The following is a 21235-nucleotide window of genomic DNA, read 5'->3' as shown; positions in this document are numbered from 1 at the left end:
GGATTTGGGGAATGTGTGCCATATTTGGCCTTATCAATTCATATTCAGGTTTTTGGAAGACTCAGAGTTTATGCTTCGTGTAGATGTAATGCACAGGAAAGTGAGACAGTCGGATGTTTCCTTGATAAAGTGTCCATGTGCTAGCAGGGCCTTGGAATTGATCATGTTTGAGAATAAGTCAGAGCAAGTGACTCTCAATAACGGTCTTAGCGGGTTCAAAAATTTAAAGTGCAGTGTCTAAGGATCTCGACTTCGTAGTATGGTTGAGTATCGAGCTTTTGCAGCAGATTATGAAACAGGACTTGGAGTACTCTGCGTTATCTTTAGGTTGTGGTGTAGCATTTGAGAAACAGAAGAAAATAACTTTGGATTCATAAAAGAAGTATCAGAATTGGTGTAACAGTTGAAGACGAAAAAGTGCGCACAAGAAGGGATATGAGATAATTAGTGGGTTTTGAAATAAAGTGATTTCGTGAAATAAGGTCACTTGGGATGAGTGCGGATTTGAGTATGTGATGTAATGAATGGAGCTATTATTATATTCTAAGTCAAGTTGAGAGTAAATTGAGAAAAGACGGATCGGCTAACAATGGTTGAATCGGCACGATGGTGGCAATGATCAGTTTCTTCAGCGCATTGAATTATGCATGTGATTTGTGGCGGTACGTGCGAGGCTTGACGGCTGCCTTAATTGATTTTATTTAGAGGAATTCAAGTATTATGACATGTTATGTGTAGAGGGATCCCAGAAGAGTTATGGTGGTTTAAACCCCTACCTGAGGCCGATATTTTCTACGGATATGGGAATTCAGCCACGTCTTGCAATGGTTCTCTTAAAATGAGTTAAGAAGAAGGTTTCTATCTGATAAAGTGTTTACCCTATTAGTAGTTCGCGAGTTATGATGGAATTCTTGTACTCCTGCGCATTGGCGTGGTTAAGTGCACTAAGTAGCATGGGATTCGAAAGTTGAGGATTTAAGATTTCGGTTCGGTATTGACAAGGATGTCATGAGCTCGGATAAGCAGGAAAGGGATTTAGATGTTTAAAGTAAAATGGTATTGTTTTTGGCATCATCTAAGGTCGATGTCAGGTGTACGAGATCTTGTGTATTGATCTGTGGATTCTGGATATGCTTTACAACATTGGTGTTACCGGTAGCATGTATGTGCAGACTTGTTACCTGGTGCGAAAGGTCGTGGGAGCGTGTCTCACGGAAAGATTATGTAAGAGTGACATGTAGTCACTTGATTGAGTGAATATTTAAACCAAGTATGAAGATTGTGGTAATATCGCTGATTTGAGAATTTATGCCTGGAGGGCGCTCGGTTTATTTGATTTTGGACTGTGGAAGTTTGTTCCGATTATGATGGCTATTCTTGTGTGTTATGGGAAAAAGGGTATTATGGATCCTTGAAAGGTTATTAGCCTAGTACGGTGTGATCAGAATCGGCTTGAGGTCTGTGGATGGATTTAAATATGAATACGGGCTCTATATCAGGCCGGATGTGTTCATTTTAGCATAAAAGCTCCCTATGGAGTAGTATTCGGACGTTGAATGTCGTTTCGTCATCGGTTATTTCATGTAATACTATATTTTGTCGTGTGAGTTATGAAATGGCTTGATAAATTTCTTATGTGATGAGATTCCGCGTAGCGATGGTGTTATGTGAGCAGGATGGCTCTCGAGATTCAGATCATATATCGCACCTTAGTTGTGCTTGAGTTTTGTAGCATATGGCGCTATCGGTCCTTCTAGGGATGATATTATGCACTGATCGTGCTTGTGTCCGATATTCGGATATTTTGTAGTAATGAGCATTCTAGCTCGGTAAGTATTTTCTTATAGATTCTTTTCGTGCGGATCGGATGGCACGCCGCCACGGGTATGTTGTTTGGATCGGCTTGCACGCCGCAACGGTATCATGTGTGGATCAGGTTGCACGCCGCAACAGTGTGATGTTGAGTACACTCTTCTTATTCTATTTTGTATGTTTGTGTCCCATTTTCTGAGGAATATTCATGACACCTTTTCAGTTGTCTAATTAGTCACGTGGGTTGAGTAATCCTTTCCAGAGTTCATTTTTTTCTTATATATCGCAATCGAGTCCGTAGCTTATTAGCTCATTGTGGCATCATATGAGGCTTTTTGATCGCGTCTGAGGTGGTTTATTTCCTGAGCAGCTTATACTTGGTGAGACGAGATTATTGGATTCGGGATCAATGCGATCGGATTATATGAAGTGTAATAAAGAGCAAATACCATTATTTGGTTATAATGAGGCAATGGTTCTTGTTAGAAGGAGAAACTCAATAATTGTTGACTCGGCAGTTGGTTATGAATTTCTACACATTTTTTTCCATCGTGGAAGCATTTCAAGAGTTGGAACAGGACTTATATGTATCATGAGGTGTGTTGTGAACATCAGATTCGTTGAATTTTGGCTATTGTTATCGGAGGATGTTATTATACTCATGTGAATGATGCGGCGCATGGTCTAAATTCAACAAAGGTATGCAATCCTGTATTGGCGTATCGTGTAGTGATTGATACGACATCCATAGGTTGGAAACAGGCACGGTGGAGAATTCTGGATGTTAGAATTGAGCTCTAAGGCTTATTTGCCTAAATAAAGGGGAGAATTTTTAGATTGGCTCGAGTTAATGTGCTCAACTGGGTGTGATAGCATGGGTAGGTACACGAGGTGTTAAACAATGATTTTGGATAACTCCGAAACACTCTTTAGCACGTTCGAGGACGAACGTATACTTAAGTGGGAGAGAATGTAATGACCCAACCGGTCGTTTTGACTTTTCGAACCCCGTTACCCTAAATAAAACTTTCTATATGTGCTTTAAATAATTTATGACTTGGTTCCTTAAGTTGGCTTAAGTTGGTTCGGGATTTGGAAGTGTTTGGGTTGAAATCGGAACACTTGGTTCCTTAAGTTGGCTTTAAAAGGCCAAGTTTGACTTTGGTCAATATTTTTGAGTAAACGGACTCGGATTACTATTTTGACAGTTTTGGTAGGTCCGTATCGTAATTTGAGACTTGGGCGTATGCCCGAAATCAAATTCCGAGGTCCCTAGCCCGAGATATAAAATTTTGATAAACAAAATTAAAATATTTAAGTTCAAATAGTGACCGGATGTCTAATTATATGAAAACGACCCCGGAATAGAATTTTGATGATTCCAATAGCTCTGTATGGTAATTTTGGACTTAGGAGCGTGTTCGAAATTTTATTTGGAAGTCCGAAGTTAAATTAGGCTTGAAATGGCTAAAAACAAGAATTTAAGTTTGGAAGTTTAACCGAGGAGTTGACTTTTTGATACCGGAGTCGGAATCCAGTTCCAAAAATTTTTATAGCTCCGTTATGTCATTTATGAGTTGTGTGTAAAATTTGAGGTCAATTGGAGTTGATTTGATAGGTTTCGACATCGAATGTAGAAGTTAAAAATTCTTAGTTTCATTAATCTTGAATTTGGGTATAATTCATGGTTTTAGCGTTGTTTGATGTGATTTAGAGGTTCGACTAAGTTCATATGATGTTTTAGGACTTTTTGGTATATTTAGTTGGGGTCCCGAGGGCCTCGGGTGAGTTTCGGATAGTTAACGGATCAAAAATTGGACTTAAACAGCTGCTGTAATTTTTTTTTCTTCTGCTGGAAATTCTGGGCTATGATCCAGCCCAAGATCGAGGCCCAAAATCGAGGCCCAAAATTGAACTCCCAAGATCGATCTCCCGAGATCGAGCTCCCGAGATCGAGCTCCCGGATCGAGCTCCCGAGATCGAACTGGGCAGATCTGTAAGTTATAAAAACAGAGGCATTCGACCCATTTGCCATTTTTGACAAACTTGAGCTTGAGCAGAGGCGACGTTTGGCAGATTTTCAAGGAAAGACATTTGGGGTAAGTGATTCCAACTCGGATTTGGTCTATATACACAAATATATCATTGTTTTTACCATTTAATTAGTGTTTTGAGATTGAAATTTGAAATTTTTTAGAAATCTCATAGAAACGAATTTTTGAGATTTCGGTATCGATTCGGAGTCGGATTTGAGTGAAACTAGTATGGTTGGACTAGTAATTGAATGAGTTGTCGGATTTCATAACTTTCGCCGGATTTCGAGATGTGAGCCCCACGGACGAATATTTAATTAATTTCGAGATTTTTATTGAAAATGTAGTATTTTCTTATAGAATTGATTCCTATAAATTGTAGTGATTGTATCGAATTATTATTGGTTAGATTCGAGCCAATCAAAGTTGGATAATCGAGAAAAAGGCATACTAGTGGATTAAATTGGAGCAAGACGAGGTAAGTCTCTTGTCTAATCTTGTGAGGGAGAAATTACCCCATAGGGATTAAATTGAATAATTGTTGCTAATTGCGGGGGCTACGTACGCACGAGGTGACGAGAGTCCGTGCGTAGCTACTATTAATGCTAAAGTCCGAGTAGTTTAAGACTCAAAGCATGAATTACTTGTGTGAATTGTATTCTTTATTAATTAAAATATTTGATGTATATATTGTGAATTGTTTTGAAAAGTAGAAAAATATGAAATTTTTATATGCTTAATTTTTGTTTAGATTAATTAATTATTGAAATAAATTGTTATCCTCTCGAATAAATTTTACAATAAATACTCTTATTCTGGAGGTACATAAGAAAATGTACTCCTTTCTTGTGAATCGGGCCGAACGCCTCGGCAGGATAGATGCATCTATGGATCGTGCCGCACGTCCCTCGACAGTGTACACGAAACTCTAGATCGGACCGTATGACCTCGGCAGAAATCGTGCTTAATAATAATAATAATTACACGATACTTGGACAGTTTATTACAGCTTGTAAAGCTATTTGATAAATTGGGAATTTATTGAAATTGAGTTGCAGCTTGTGAAGCTATTTGATAAATTGAAAATTTATTGAAATTGAATTGCAGCTTGTAAAACTATTTGATAAATTGGAATCTTTTTTACTGAAATTGAAGGATTTAATTAATATATTGAGAATTATTGGAATTGAAAGAATTTAATTACTTCTGCTGGTTCAATAAAATTATTGTTAACTCTGTGAATCACGATGATATAAATATTTCTATTTTCATGATTATTTAATGTTATTGACCCATAGTGAGGGTCATAGTCGTCCATCTCGTCTCTACCTCTTCGAGATTAGGCTTTACGTTATTTTCGTACTCATACTGCACTTGCTGCACATTTTTTTGTGCAGGTACATATATGTATAGCGGCCTTGTGGGCGCAGAGGTGTGGTTAATAATTGTGGGGACATAGGTGAGCTGCATTCTATATTATGATCTGCAGCTAATAGAGTCTCCTTCAGAGTTATTATATTTTTCTGTCTAATTTGTATTCTAGACAGATGCTGTATTTTATTTTAATTCCCTAGTAAATGCTCATGCACTTGTGACACCGGGTTTTGGGATGATTATGGGTTGCAATGTATTGGAAAATTTTAAAGATATTAGTACGTATTTGGTAAATGTCACCTTCTGCTATTTAATTGAGGGAAATAACTATGACTTCAAAAATATTAAAATGAGAATTTATTTTGTATTTATTGTTGGCTTGTCTGACAGCGGTGTCCGGCGCCATCACGACCTATAGGTGAAATTGGGTCGTGACATCGTTCCCCTATTTACTGCTCATTTGGTACTTTATAGCTGTTATGTGACTTACCGGGATAGTCGGTTCAGGTCTAGAGAGATTTCGAAATGAATTGAGACATTTAGTCTCCAAAATGAAAACTTAAGTTGAAAAGGTTGATCGGATATTGACTTATGTGTAAACGACCCCGGAATAAAATTTTGATAATCTCAACAACTTCGTATGGTGATTTTGCATTTAGGAGCGTGTCCGACATTTTATTTGGAAGTCCGTAGTTAAATTAGGCTTGAAATGACTAAAATAGGAATTTAAGTTTGAAAATTTGACCGGGGAGTTGACTTTTTGATATCGGGGTCAAAATTCAATTCTAAATTTTTTTATAGCTCCGTTATGTTATTTATGACTTGTGTGCAAAATTTGAGGTCAATCGGACTTGATTTGATAGGTTTCGGCATCGAATGTAGAAGTTAAAAATTTTTAAGTTTCATTAAGCTTGAATTGGGGTATGATTCGTGGTTTTAGCATTGTTTGATGTGATTTGAGTTTTTAACTAAGTTCGTATGATATTTTAGGACTTGTTGGAGTTTTTGGTTGAGGTCCCGGGGGACTCGGGTGAGTTTTAAATGGTTAACAGATCGAAATTTGGACTTAAACAGTTGCTGGAATTTTTCTGATGCATGTATCTGGTTTCCTTCATCCGTTCGCGATCGGGGCAGGATCGAGGGCAGCGATCGGGGGAAGTGATCGGGGGTAGCGACCGGGGGAAGCAACCGAAGGCAGCGCCTGGATAGAAACTTTACGTTATAAAAAGGGGACTTCGTCCCATTTTCTATTTTTTGACAAATTGGAGCTTGGAGAGAGGCGATTTTTGAGAGATTTTCAACGAAAAACATCGGGGTCAGTTCGAGTCCGGAGAGATTTCGGAATGAATTGAGACCCTTAGTCTCAAAGTTGAAAACTTAAGTTGAAAAGGTTGACTGGATATTGACTTATGTGTAAATGACCCTGGAATAGAGTTTTGATGATTCCAATAGCTCCGTATGGTGATTTTGGACTTAGGAGCGTGTCCGAAATTTTTTTTGGAAGTCCGTAGTAGAATTTGGCTTGAAATGGCGAAAGTTAAATTTTTGGAAAGTTTAACCGGGGAGTTGACTTTTTGATATCGGGGTCGCAATCCATTGCTGAAAATTTTCATTGCTCCGTTATGACATTTATGACTTGTGCGCAAAATTTGAGATCAATCGTAATTGATTTAATAGGTTTCAACATCAAATGTAGAAATTGAAAATTCTTAAGTTCCTTAAGCTTGAATTGGGGTATGATTCATGATTTTAGAGTTATTTTATGTGATTGGAGGTTTCGACTAAGTCCGTATGATATTTTAGTACTTGTTGGTGTATTTGGTTGAGGTCCCGAGGGCCTCAGGTGAGTTTCGGATGGTTAACGGATCAAAATTTGGACTTAAACAGCTGCTGGAATTTTTCTGCTAGAAATCGAGGCTGAAAAAAGAAAATTCGAGGCTGGAAAATCGAGGACAGGAAAATCGAAGTAAGGAAATCGAGGGCAGCGCCTGGACAGAAACTTTAAGTTATAAAACGGGGGCTTCGTCCTATTTTTCATTTTTGACAAATTGAAACTTGGGGAGAGGCGATTTTTGAAAGATTTTCAAGGAAAAACATCGGGGCAAGTGATTCTAACTCGGATTTGGTCAATATACACGAATATATCTATGTTTTTATCATTTAATTAGTGTTTTGAGATGGAAATTTGGGGGAAATGAGGAAGAGTTCTTGGACTAGAATTTTGAGGTTTTGAATGGGATATTGTTATCGGATTTGAGTAAATTTGGTATGGTTAGACTCGTGAGTGAATGGGCTTTCGTGTTTTGTGACTTTTGTAGGATTTTGAGACGTGGGCCTGGGGGCGGGTTTGAGTCGATTTCTGATTTTTGGCTATAATTTCGTATTTTCTTGTGAAATTGATTCCTTTAGCCTATATTGATTGTACTGTTCTGCTTGTTTCTAGATTCGGAACGTTTGGAGACCAATTCACGAGGCAAGGGTATAGCGGAGTAAGAAATTATGCGGTTTGAGGTAAGTAACACTTCTAAACTTGGTTCTGAGGGTATGAATCCCCAAATTGGTGTTATATAAATTGTTTGGAGGTGATGCACACGATAACTGACGAGCGTGTTGACGTGCACAATTGGAATTATGACTTGAATAAATTCTGCGAAGTTGTAAAAATTAAAGAACCATGTTATTATCCGTGTATCCTCCACGTGCTAGAGAAATTGAGATGAGGCTCTTATTAAAGATCACGTTTAAGGTACGTGCCGATATTTTGGGACCCATTGGGTCGTGTTGCTATTGAATTGATTATTTTAAAAATGTACATTTCACACTCAGTCATATTCATTTATTGTGAGGATATTCATGGGATCAAGTTGAGCGCCGCAGCATGCCACATTGGCTTTATATATTATTATTATTATTATTATGAAATCGGGCTGCAAGCCGTAGAAGGCCTTATAGACTTTATTGTTCTGGATCGGGGCTACACGCTGCAGCATGCCTTATAGGCTTTATTATTATATGGATCGGGGTTGCCCGCCTGCAGCAGGCCTTATAGGCTTTATTATTATATGGATCGGGATTGCCCGCTACAGCAGGTCTTATAGGCTTATTTATTATACGGATCAGGACTGCCCTCCTGCAGTATGCCATATCGGCTTTATATTACGCTTGGATTGAAGGAGCCCTTCCGGAGTCTGTACACACCTCCACTGAGCGTAGATGATTATATATTCAGGATGGACTTCCCAAGGTATGGACTTGCCTTACTTATTTATATTGTGATGAATTTTTCCTAGACATGGATCTTGTCTGTATCATTTATATTTGGGGATAAATTACCCCAGGGCTGGATTGGCCTTATACGGTACTGAGTGATTGACTGTTAGTCGATGTGTATATATATACGAGATGGAATATCCCTGGGCTAGATTGGCCATAAACAATACCGAGTGACCGAATAATTAGTGACCAGTAGTACATGAGGACTTTCCACTGAGATGTCACATTCCTCATATCATGCAGAATTGATCTATTTTGCTAGTACTGAGTTTAACTGTTGAACTTGAAAGCATGCCTACATTTATGTACCATTATTTAAGTACTGGAATGTACCAGCGAAGCTCGTCACTAATTTCAGCTTGAAGGTTAGTCTTGTTACTCATTGAGTTAGTTGTACTCATACTACACCTTGCACCTCGTGTGCAGATCCAGGTGCTTTCGGATACGACGACTGTTAGATCTCAGAGTGTTATCAGTTGGAGACTATCAAGGAAGCTGCCTGGCGTCCGCTGACCTTTACTCTCTTCTTTTCAGTTATTGTTCTTTACTATATTTTCAGACAATATTTTTATCAGTCAGACTTTATTATCATTTAGATACTCATGTACTCAGTGACACCGAATTTTGGGAGTATTTATATATGTATTTTTGAGATTTCTTCCGCTGAATTTAATTATTATATTTTTAAACATAAAAGATATGGTGGTTTATTGAGATTGTCGGCTTGCCTAGTATCGAGATAGGCGTCATCACGATAGGTGAGATTTTGGGTCTTAACAAGTTAGTATCAGAGCTTTAGATGACATAGGTCTCACGAGTCATGAGCAGGTTTAGTAGAGTCTTGCGGATCGGTACAGAGACGTCTGTACTTATCTTCCATGCATTCGTGTGTGCATGTGAGCACTCAGTAACAGTCGTGCATCGCTGGCTTATGATTTCATGAACGAGGTTCGAGATGTGTATTCTGTGTTTTGGTGATGGACCAGACTAGAGGACTTGAGGCTAGGGTTATATCGCGACTTAGGCTTGGTAGTTTTGGATGCGAGAACTTGTGCGTTTGGACTTATGCGTTGGTAGTATCCCTATAAGTAGAATTTATGGCTCAATGGGTGGTTGAATGACTATATGATGAGTATGATGTGAATGCGCGATGTGTCAGGTGGGTTGAATGAGATGAATAAAGTATACTTCTGACTCAAGAGTCTGCTATTGCGTACTTGATTCCTGTTTTGCTGTGACGTACAGTCTTGAGTTATGAGTATTTCGAGAGATCTGTCATGTTGTTTAATTGTGGAGCGAAGTAGATTTTCATGTCGTGTTCATGAATTCAAACTCAGAAATATTAAGTGATTCTGTGGTAATTGTGGTTGCGAAAGGGTATAGCAATGTGCCAATTTGAGGCTAAGCAGGTGGATTATCTCATGCGGAGTAATCTACGTAGGTGTGTTCCTTATAATTTTAAATGGAGAGTTTCTTTTCTACCAGCGGGGCGTATGTGTTGAGATTTGAGTTTGAATCTGGTTAAGAAAGTTGACTTGACTGTCACGAGAATAAATGCGAACTTAGTGGATGATTGAGGTATTTTATGGTGGGTGTTGCATGAGCTTGAGAAGAATTTTCGTTGAACTGACTGCAGTATTATGGCAGTAATAAAGTATGGGTATTGTGAGTTATCGAGTGTTTTGTTCTATGGCTTTGAGCCAAGTGGGGGAGTTTTCTATTGACCATTCAATTGCATGGATATATGTTAAATTTTAGTTTTGGTCTGAGGCATACTTGTGGGTTAGTTATGACTTGCAGAGGTAGAGATCAAGGATGATTCGGGTAAGTAAATTTCTGGATACGGGTTACTTTGCACTATATGAAAATATAAAAATTATGGAATGATTAAGTTGTTATTTTAAAGGACGTAGTGCACACGAAGTATGAATTTGATTGGTCGTGTTAAGGTAGGGTTACTTCTTTGAGTGTTGTTAAGCTAAGAGAACACATGTCTTTCGGCCCGTTTGGGTGGTGCAATTTAGATTTGAGCAGAGTGGATGACTCTCTAGAAAGGTTCTAATGAGTTCGAGATTTATATATAGCAATTGAGAATTTTTTCGAATTTGTGTATGGATAGAATTTGAGATTTACATTTGATGGTGCCGGGACTTACGGTAATTTTGTATGACTATGGATTCTACATTCCAGTATAGGAAAGGTAAAAGAATAATTTTTAATTCACATAAGGTATTTTCAGAGTGGGCGTTTCAGTTGTGGTACTTATGGGGGTGCTTAAGAAGAATACAGTGGCTTATGGGCTTTATAGCGGTGTGGTTTTATCTTAGGATGTCTTGTAGTGAGCTTTGGGTAAGGATAGTAGTGTTCTGACAAGTAGAAATGTCAACTTGAGGGTAATTTAGAAGAAACTCGGAGAAAATAGGACAAATGGGTAACATGCTGGATCAGTATGGTAATGGTATGCTCGGTTCTTTTGGTTCTTATGATGAGGTGGGTCTTTACGGGTATTTTGTGGCAATATTCTTGGGTGACCTGCATGGCTTGATCGAACTAGAGGAATTCAGTTCTGATAGCTTGATTATGTGCAAATAGATTTCAAAGTGTTCTTGATGGTTTCTATCATGATTCGAACCAAATATTTTCTACCGGCGTGGAGGACATGTTGTGTATCATGATTTCCTCCTGGATGAAAGCAAATGGAAGGTTTTTAACTAACCGGGTATGTAATTTGCTGGTGACTCAGAGTTGATAATGAGATTCTCGTAGTTTTCACATGATTGTATGATAGATGCGGTGTGTTGTGCGTGACTAAAATTTACATGTACAATATGACAGTTCAGCCTTGAAAGGAAGGTCCCGAATTTTGGACAACATAGTCAGTTTGAGATATTTAGATGAATGTTATAACTGCTCGGTAATTCCTGAGAAGGGTGCGCATATCAGAAGGCGCATTGTGTTTTGACTTACGGATGTTCATTGGTTTTGTGGTACTCACCTAGTTGATAGACTGCTGATATTCAAATTAGTGTTATTTGGCACGGAAGAATTATGAAAGTATTCCTAGTGGGATGATCGTGCATGAAGGATGTGATAGTCATTCGAGCGCTGGAGTTGTGATCAGTTACGATGGTTCATATGTTCTATTAAATTGGGGGATTGGGAGTTCTCAGAAGCAAATTGTTTCAGGGCTACAGCCTGTTGAGGTGAGTATTTTATTTAAACTCAGTGGAGGCACTAATTGCGTTAATTATTTGTGATAGTTGCGCGCTACGAGTGCATATTTATGTGAGGTTTGAGCCTTGTGCGGGTATCGGGGAAAGTATTCATACTCGGAAGAATGCTTAGGCAAAGATATGCCTAGAGTTGACTGTTAAGCGTAAAGTTATAACGTTTCTCGTATTCGTACCTTTGTCGAGAACTCTCTGGGCTACACTTGAGGTTACAAAGAGGATAATTCCCTGAATAAATTGGGTAGTTACTAATTCTACATTAACTTGCCGATTTGAGTGGTGATAGCACACTTTGCACGTGCCTACTCTATGTCATGTTATTTATACTAGTCCAGGAGCATGAGAATCTTAATTCATTTATCATATACATGTGTACTTATTTGATTGCTCATGTATGATATGATTGTACTGGAGGCCTGTGACCATGCCAACAGATGATATTATTGGCACGTGAGTTGTCCGTGCGGGTCCAAATATTGATACAATAGCACGTGAGTTTTCCGTGCGAGTGATGTTAATGTGAGCTCTAGCAGAGCTGGTTACTGTTATTAAATTCGTGTGTCTTAGTTTTACTACATATATGAGCTTATAGCATTGCAGTTATGGCAGTGCTTGTTGAACTTGCAATACGGTTCTCTACTTTGAGGCATCTTCCATTTTGGGTACACGGTTGCGCAGTTGTGGCTTAAGTTGTATTGGTGTGGCATGTCAGTAGGATAGTTGTGTTTAATAATATATTTTCATTGGACCTATAATGGCTACTATCTGATTTTATTTCGGTATATTGGGAGGATAATATTGAAAGTTATCTTAGAAAGTGATTATGGTTCTGGTTGGGGCGAGAGAGCTCCATGACTTGTTGATATGATAAGGAGTTATGAGATTCCACGTGTTTCTTTTGTTATCAGTAGTGTACGAAGGTTTTGGAATGAGGTTTGGCTTGATACAAGTTATTCAGACTCATACAGTGTGTAGATGTGAGATTCGTGTCTTGAAAAGAATTCTGGATGTTGGAAATTTGGGTTCTAAGTTTTACGGACTAAAGTTAAAGTAATGATCTTCAATTATGTTAGATTGTCAGGCCTATATGGAATAGGGTAGTATGGGATCACCCACTGGTATGTGCGTGGTAAGATGGAATAGTGATGTGATGGCTTGGAAACAACTCTTGTACGTTCGAGGACGAACGTATGTTTATGTGGGGGAGAATGTAATAACCCGGTCGGTCATTTTTAGAGTTGTAGCCCCATTCCCCTATTTACTGCTCATTCAGTACTTTATAACTGTATTGTGACTTGCCGGGGTAGTCAATTCGAGTCCGGAGAGATTTCGGAATGAATTGAGACCCTTAGTCTCAAGATTGAAAACTTAAGTTGAAAAGGTTAGCTGGATATTGACTTATATGTTAACGACCCCGGAATAGAGTTTTGATGATTTCAATAGCTTCGTATGATGATTTTGGACTTAGGAGCATGTCCAAAAAAAAAATTTGAAAGTCCGTAGTGGAATTTGGTTTGAAATGGCGAAAGTTGAATTTTTGAGAAATTTGATCGGGGAGTTGACTATTTGATATCGGGGTCAGAATCCAGTTCTGAAAATTTTCATAGCTCTGTTATGTCATTTATGACTTGTGTGCAAAATTTTAGGTCAATCGGAATTGATTTGATAGGTTTCGACATCGAATGTAGAAGTTAGAAATTCTTAAGTTCCTTAAGATTGAATTGGGATATGATTCGTGATTTTAGCGTTATTTTATGTGATTTGAGGTTTCGACTAAGTTCGTATGATATTTTAGGATTTGCTGGTGTATTTGGTTGAGGTCTCGAGGGTCTCTGGTGAGTTTCGGATGGTTAACAGATCAAAATTTAGACTTAAACAGCTATTGCAATTCTTCTGCTGGAATGTTTCGGCTAGAAATCGAGGCTGGAAAATCGAGGCTGGAAAAATCGAGGCTGGAAAAATCGAGGCTCAGGAAATCGAGGTCAGGAAATCGAGGGCAGCTCCTCGACAGAAACTTTAAGTTATAAAACGGGAGCTTCGTCCCATTTTTTATTTTTGACAAATTGAAGCTTGGGGAGAGGCGATTTTTGAGAGATTTGCAAGAAAAAATATCGGGGCAAGTGATTCTAACTCGGATTTAGTCAATATATACGAATATATCTATGTTTTCATCATTTAATTAGTGTTTTGAGATGGAAATTTGGGGAAAATGAGGAAGAGTTCTTGGACTAGAATTTTGAGGTTTTGAATGGGATTTTGTTATCGGATTTGAGTAAATTTGGTATGTTTAGACTCGTGAGTGAATGGGTATTCGGGTTTTGTATCTTTTGTCGAATTTTGAGATGTGGGCCGGGGGGTTGAGCCGATTTCTAATTTGTGTCTATAATTTCGTATTTTCTTGTGGAATTGATTCCTTTAGCCTATATTGATTGTACTGTACTGCTTATGGCTAGATTCGGGACGTTTGGAGACCAATTCACGAGGCAAGGGCATAGCGGAGTAAGAAAATATGCGGTTTGAGTTAAGTAACACTTCTAAACTTGGTTCTGAGGGTATGAATCTCTGAATTAGTGTTATATAAATTGTTTGGAGGTAACACACATGATAGTTGACGAGCGTGTGGATGTGCACCATTGAAATTGTGACTTGAATAAATTCTGCGAAGTTGTAAAATTTAAAGAACCATATTATTATCCATGTATCCTCCACGTGTTAGAGAAATTGAGTTGATGCTATTATTAAAGATCATGTTTAGGCTACACGCCGATATTTTGGGACCTATGGGGTCGTATTGCTGTTGAATTAATTGTTTCAAAAATATACATTTCACACTCAGTCATATTCATCCATTGTGAGGATATTTATGGGATCGAGCTGCGCGCCGCAGCAGGCCATATTGGCTTTATATATGTTATTATTAAATGGATCGGGGCTGCCCGCCTGCAGCAGGACAAAATGGCTTTATACATTATTATAGACTTTATTGTTCTGGATCGGGACTGCACGCCGCAGCAGGCCTTAGAGGCTTTTATTATTATATGGATCGGGGTTGCCCTCCAGCAGTAGGCCTTATAGGCTTTATTATTATACGGATCGGGACTGCTCGCCTGCAGCAGGCCTTATAGGCTTATTTATTATACGGATCGGGACTGCCCGCTTGCAGTAGGCCATATCGGCTTTATATTACGCTTGGGCTGAAGGAGCCCCTCCGGAGTCTGTACACACCCCTAGTGAGCGTAGATGATTATATATTCGGGATGGACTTCCCAAGGCATGGACTTGCCTTACTTATTTATATCGTGATGAATTTTTCCTGGACATGGATCTTGTCCGTATTATTTATATTTGGGGATAAATTACCCCAGGGCTAGGTTGGTCTTATACGGTACTGAATGACTGACTTTTAGTCGATGTGTATATATATACGGGATGGAATATCCCTGGGCTGGATTGGCCATAAACAGTACCGAGTGGATTAGTGATTAGTAGTACATGAGGACTTTCCACTGAGATGTCACATTCCTCATATCATGTAGAATTGATCTATTTTGCTAGTACTGAGTTTAACTGTTGAACTTGAAAGCATGCCTACATTTCTGTACCATTATTTATGTACTGAAATGTACCAGCGGAGCTCGTCACTACTTTCAGCCCAGAGGTTAGTCTTGTTATGTATTGAGTTAGTTGTACTCATACTACATTATGTACCTCGTGTGCAGATCCAGGTGCTTTTGGACACAGCGACTGTTAGATATCAAGGTAGCTGCATGGCGTCCACTGACCTTAACTCTCTGTTTCTCTCAGTTATTATTCTATTCTATACCGTCAGACGGTATTTTTATTAGTCAGACTTTATATTCATATTAGCTACTCATGTACTCAGTGACACCGGATTTTGGGAGTGTTTATATATATATTTTTAAGATTTTTTCCGCTGAATTTAATTATTATATTTTCAAACTTAAAAGATATGGTGGTTTATTGAGATTGTCGGCTTGCCTAGTATCGAGATAGGCGCCATCACGACAGGTAAAATTTTGGATCGTGACAACATTCTACGGATGAAATTTGGGGTCGTGACACATATAATACGTATATTGATTTGGTGTAAACATTCACTGCAGTTAAATTTGCAAAGGAAACACAATAAGTGATAAAAGTAGATGAAAATTACTGTTTCAGGTCCCTCTTTGAGTATAAGATTTTCCAAATTATTGGCCAACCTTGTCGAGAACTCCTCTTCCGTCTCACCTGACATGCAACATGTTAGTGGATACTTCTAGCAACTTACACCATAGACAGAGGTGGACTCAGGATTTGAAATTGTAAATTGGCGGGGGCAATACTACCGAATAAAAATTTAAGCAAATGCTAGAGTGAAAATTGAAGCAAGACAAAACACTAAAAGTCAAGACGTGCCCGTGCCCCTCTCCCTAAATCGACTAATATAGCTGACTAAGATTTGAATCTTAGGATACCAATCAAAATATATACATGTTATTTAAGATATATACATATATTTTTTTCAGAAATTACCGGGCGGGTGACCCCCTTACCCAAAGTGTAGGTCCGCCTCTGACCATAAAAGATCAGCAGAGATGGACTCAAGGTTAAACTTTATAGGTTCTAGATCTTAGAATAACGTTCTCATGTGTTAATAACTAAGTTTTAAATTTAATTATAGTGCAAATTTAGTTAATTTCTCTAACACATATTGATTTGCACCAAAATTACTGATTTCTCCAAAAGATTAGGGTACAATAAGAAATAAGGATAAATAAATACCTAGCAGATGATATCGCCAATAGTGAGGGCAGTCAGTGTGCAAAACAAATGAAGCTGGCAAATCGAATTTGTGATGTAGTGCAGGAATACTGCAAAATAAAATATTAGTATAAATAATTCTGGAAACAAATAATACCTTCCTTCCATTTTATACCAGGTTCTTTTCTTTTAACTTTTTCATTTTATCCTTAATAAAATACTCTTAATTAAAGCAACAGAAATGTCATAATATCTTTTTAAGACCACAAATCTAAGGATACCTTTCAAAAACACCAAACTTTTTTTTCAATAAACTCCGTGTCAAATCAAATATCTTCATATAAAATAAAATAATATATTACCCAGAGAGACTAGCAGAAATGAAAGTGGCCCCATGATATCTGTTTAAAGGTGACGTATGAAGAATATTATGCAAGCCAAACAAAAAAATATACAGAATACAGCCAAATAATAATAATAATAACAATAATAATAATAATAATAATAATAGTAGAAGTAGAGCATGGGTTGAGAAATCAGAGTACGCTTTTGCTTGAGCAATAAATTTCTTCTTCTTTGGTCTCCCAAGTGCATTGTTGTAATACCAAACTAGCTTCACCTACAGATTGACATGTAAGGGTCAAAGATTATTTAATATCCTCGATAATCTTTCCACAAAATGTCCTTGAGTGCAATTGAAGGGGAGTTTGGGCAAAGGTCAAGTTATCTCCACGTGACTTATGAGTCACGGGTTCGAGCGTGAAATCAGCAACTGATGTGTGCATTAGGGTAGGCTGCCTACATCACCCCAGGGCCGCACCTTACGTGAACGCGAAATACTTTGTGCACTGTCTCTTTTTTTTTTTTTTTTTTTTTTTTTGCAATTGAAGGTAAGGGTCAATGACATATCTCGCCACCATAGGATAGCTTTTTATAATAATAATAATAATAATAATAAAATAATAATAATAGCAGCAGTAGTAAATAGTAATAGTTGTAGCAGTGATATCGGAAGGCAATAACCAAAACCTGAGTGTCATTGGCTTCTGATCCACTATTTGTGAAAAAAGCTTTCGCCATTTTATTTGCAGTAAACAAATCTATGAGCTCCTTTGCAAGATTCTGTATGTTTGAAAAATAAAATTAGCCTGTAATCTAAGTAAAACATAATAGCCAAATCTGGACAGTAATTGTTGAACTGAGAGTTCGACATACCAAAGAAGGTTTTGTTGTACGATTCCAAAATGAATGGTAAAATGGCAATGTGTTGAGTTGTTTATTTGCAGCTTCAACAAGACGAGGCTCATTTCCCCCTACAATAAATAAATAAATTAATTAAATATACTCTGTTAAACTTTTATCAAATCAGATGATCACACATTTCAATGCGGTATCAAAGGAAGGTCCTGATTTCGAATCTCGCCGCTATCCATCACGAAAATGAATTTGAAAAAAAAAACAACCCATACGTAAAAGACATACTGAAAAAACATAATTAAATAAATAAAAGTATACTCTATCTAAGGGATGGTAACGTACCTAAGGGATTGCACCACAAACCAGATAACGTATCAAGGTACTTCTTCCCATGTATGTCATAAACATAGGAACCCTATGCCAAAATTACACAAATATTGTTAAATCAACACAGAAGAAGTTCTTCAATTAAATAACCAAAGAAAAGACACAAATCTAACCTCCGACTTTTCTATAATTAAAGGACCCATATCACTCTGCCACCCAGCAGTGAAGGGTGCCAACATATCATGTCCTCCAAATCTGCAAATGTAAATACATTCATAAAATAATTTTTTTGCATTGAAGCAACTGAACTTTATGTACTATAATAATAAGATCACCAAATTTTATCGTAAAACCACAAGACTATTTTTAACACATTAAAGTGACTGAAGAACTTTACCCATTAGTAATCTTGGCCATTCCTTCAAGATTTCTTGGAAATTATAACTATATAAAAAGAAACTATATCTTTCTCTGCTCTCTTCCTTTTTCAAGCAAAGATTTATTTAGCCATATTTTACCCAAAGTCTGGAAAAAGTTGAGAACAAAAACAAGAGAGAACGATGAAGCAAGCAAAGAAATAAAGAACGAGAGATAGAGAGGTTGACAATCGATATGTCCAAAGAAGGTAAAGATACATATATATAATAAAAAAAAGTTGTGAGGGTCCATTGATGAGTTTAACTCATATTCACTACAACATAAAGATTTTTACATTATTATATTATATTTACTGTTGTAACAAGTAATTTGCCTTATTTTAAAAAATATCAAATCTAGTTTTTTATGGTTAGTTAAACTCCCATTGATATCACAATCCACTTTCAAACCTGTAAAAATTCTTTTACCTGCTAGTGTATATTTCCCATTGATATCACAATCCACTTTCAAGTTTCAACCACTAATTGTTAAACTAAATTTAATTATTTCAATACTAAATGTTTAAAGACTTAGGAGTGTGTACGGAAAATTATTTGAAAGTTCGTAGTTAAATTATGCTTGAAATGGCAAAAATAGGAAATTTAAAGTTTGAAAGTTTCACCGGGAGTTGACTTTTTGATATCGGGGTCGGAATCTGATTTTAAAAATTGGAATAGGTCCGTTATGTCATTTATGATTTTTGTGCAAAATTTGAGGTCAATCGGACTTGATTTGATAGGTTTCGGCATCAAATATAGAAGTTGGGTTTTGTTAGTTTTCATTAGGCTTGAGTTGGGGTGCGATTCGTGGTTGAGGTCCCGGGGGCCTCGGGTGAGTTTCGGATGGTTAACGGATCAAAATTTGGACTTAGAACAATTCTGGAATTTTGTTTTTCCAGTTATGGTGCAATCGCACCTGCGATGGAATTGGTCACTGGTGCACGACTGCAGAAGCAACAAGACGATCGCAGAAGCGGATAGGGGCTGATGAGGCAGTAGTCGCAGGTGCGAGGGACTTTCCGCACCTGTGTGATCACAAATGCGGATGGAAAACTGCAGAAGCGCAAAGTCCTCAGAAGCAGACTGGGCCTCGCAGAAGCGGACTGGGTCTCGCAGAAGCGGCTTCAAGGACGCAGAAACGGAGGCAATGAAGGCCTTGGCAAACCGCATAAGCGGTTGGTTTCTCGCAGCTGCGAGACCGCAGAAGCGACTAAGTGAGTCGCAGGTGTGGAACCCCTGGGCAGTATACATTTCCAAGAGGTTCCGAGCTTTTGTTATTTTTGGACCTTTCAAGCACGGTTTGGGGCGATGTTTAAGAGGGAATTCACGGGAAAACTTGAGGTAAGTCACTTGTGATCATTGTTAGTCAATAATATTGAATTATCATCGAGTATTTCTACTAGATTACGTGTTTTTGAGGTGAAATTCGAGGAATTGGACCTAGGGATTTGAAAATAAGATTTGAGGATTTGGAGGTTAAGTTGATGTCGGAATTTGATAAAATTAGTATGTTTGGACTCGTGGTTGAATGGACGTTCATATTTTATAACTTTTGTCGGGTTCCGATATGTGGGCCCCACTGATAATTTTTGAGTTGAATTTCAGATTTGTTGGAAAATTTAGTATTTTCATATGGAATTGATTCCTATAATTTGTGTTGACTGTATCGAATTAATTATGACTAGACACGAGGCATTCAGAGGCTAATTCGCGAGGCAAAGACGTATTGGAATAAAGAATTTCACGGTTTGAGGTAAGTAACACTTCTAAACTTGGTTATGAGGGTATGAATCCCTGGATTTCGTGTTATATGAAATGTTTGGAGGTGACGCACATGCTAGGTGACGGTCGTGTGGGCGTGCACCATAGAAATTGTGACTTAATTGATTCCGTGGAGTTGCATAATCAAATAATCATTTCATTATCCACATATCCTCCACGTGTTAGAGAAGAAATTGAGCTGAGACTCATGTTAAAGATCATGTTTAGGCTACGTGCCGATATTTTTGAAACCCACAGAGGTCTTATTGCTATTGAATTACTTGTTTAAATTTACAATTTTATACTCTGTCACATCTATCATTTGCATATCTTATCTCAGTCCCTATTGTCATTCATTGATACATCATATCATCATGTCGGGTTGATTTTCGTGTCATTGACAGCCCAAGAGACTGGAAATTTTGAGTGATATTTATAGAATCGGGCTGCACGCCGCATTATATTTTATTTATTTATATCTGGATCTTGCTATTATAGCGCTTGGGCTGAAGGAGTCCCTTCGGAGTCTGCACCCCCCACAGTGAGCGTGGTTGATTTTATATTGAGGGATGGATCTTCCCTCGGCATGGATCTTGCCCGAATCATTTATACTTTAGGATGGATTTTCCCAGACATGGATCTTGCCTAATTATCTATATTTGGGATGGATCTTCCCTGGACTGGATTGGCCTTACACAGTACTGAGCGACTGATTGTCAGCTGATATTATATTTGGATGGATCTTCCCTGGGCAGGATTATCCCTATACAGTACTAAGTGATTGAGTATTTTAAGATTGTGAGTACACGAGGTTTCCACTGAGGTGCATCACATACATCATGTACATTAGCATGTAGATATAGAGATGTCATATTTCTCATATCATTCAGAATTGAAGGTGGATCCGAAGAAGAAATAGGTAGTTCAGAGTTGGTCCAGGCCATCTTTAGCTCCTAAGATTCAGAGTTTTCTCGGCTTGGCCAGGTATTATCATCGCTTTGTGAAGGGCTTCTCATCTATTGCGGCACCTATGACTAAATTGACCCAG

At 37.9% G+C, this 21235-nt stretch overlaps 1 protein-coding gene across 3 annotated transcripts in view; it reads right to left on the bottom strand.

Moving 5' to 3' along the window:
* LOC107790076 (vanillin aminotransferase-like) overlaps nucleotides 1-18535 on the bottom strand; it is a 30831-nt gene extending 12296 nt beyond the window's left edge. For 2 of the 3 annotated variants that reach the window (XM_075242044.1, XM_075242045.1), the window contains exons 1-8: nucleotides 18408-18535; nucleotides 18184-18265; nucleotides 18026-18098; nucleotides 17702-17799; nucleotides 17516-17608; nucleotides 16849-17105; nucleotides 16508-16596; nucleotides 15897-15973 (exon numbers count right to left, since the gene is read on the bottom strand). In XM_075242044.1, coding sequence (XP_075098145.1) covers nucleotides 15897-15973; nucleotides 16508-16596; nucleotides 16849-17105; nucleotides 17516-17608; nucleotides 17702-17799; nucleotides 18026-18098; nucleotides 18184-18265; nucleotides 18408-18427 — 789 coding nt within the window. In that variant the 5' untranslated portion in view covers nucleotides 18428-18535. The remainder of the gene's footprint in view (nucleotides 1-15896; nucleotides 15974-16507; nucleotides 16597-16848; nucleotides 17106-17515; nucleotides 17609-17701; nucleotides 17800-18025; nucleotides 18099-18183; nucleotides 18266-18407) is intronic. The other variant, XM_075242046.1, reaches the window with a different exon arrangement.
* Nucleotides 18536-21235: the final 2700 nt, after the last annotated feature.

Source organism: Nicotiana tabacum, chromosome 21 (assembly GCF_000715075.1).
Source record: "Nicotiana tabacum cultivar K326 chromosome 21, ASM71507v2, whole genome shotgun sequence".
In the NCBI taxonomy this organism is placed as follows: domain Eukaryota; kingdom Viridiplantae; phylum Streptophyta; class Magnoliopsida; order Solanales; family Solanaceae; genus Nicotiana; species Nicotiana tabacum.
This window is presented reverse-complemented; position numbering and strand designations above follow the sequence as displayed.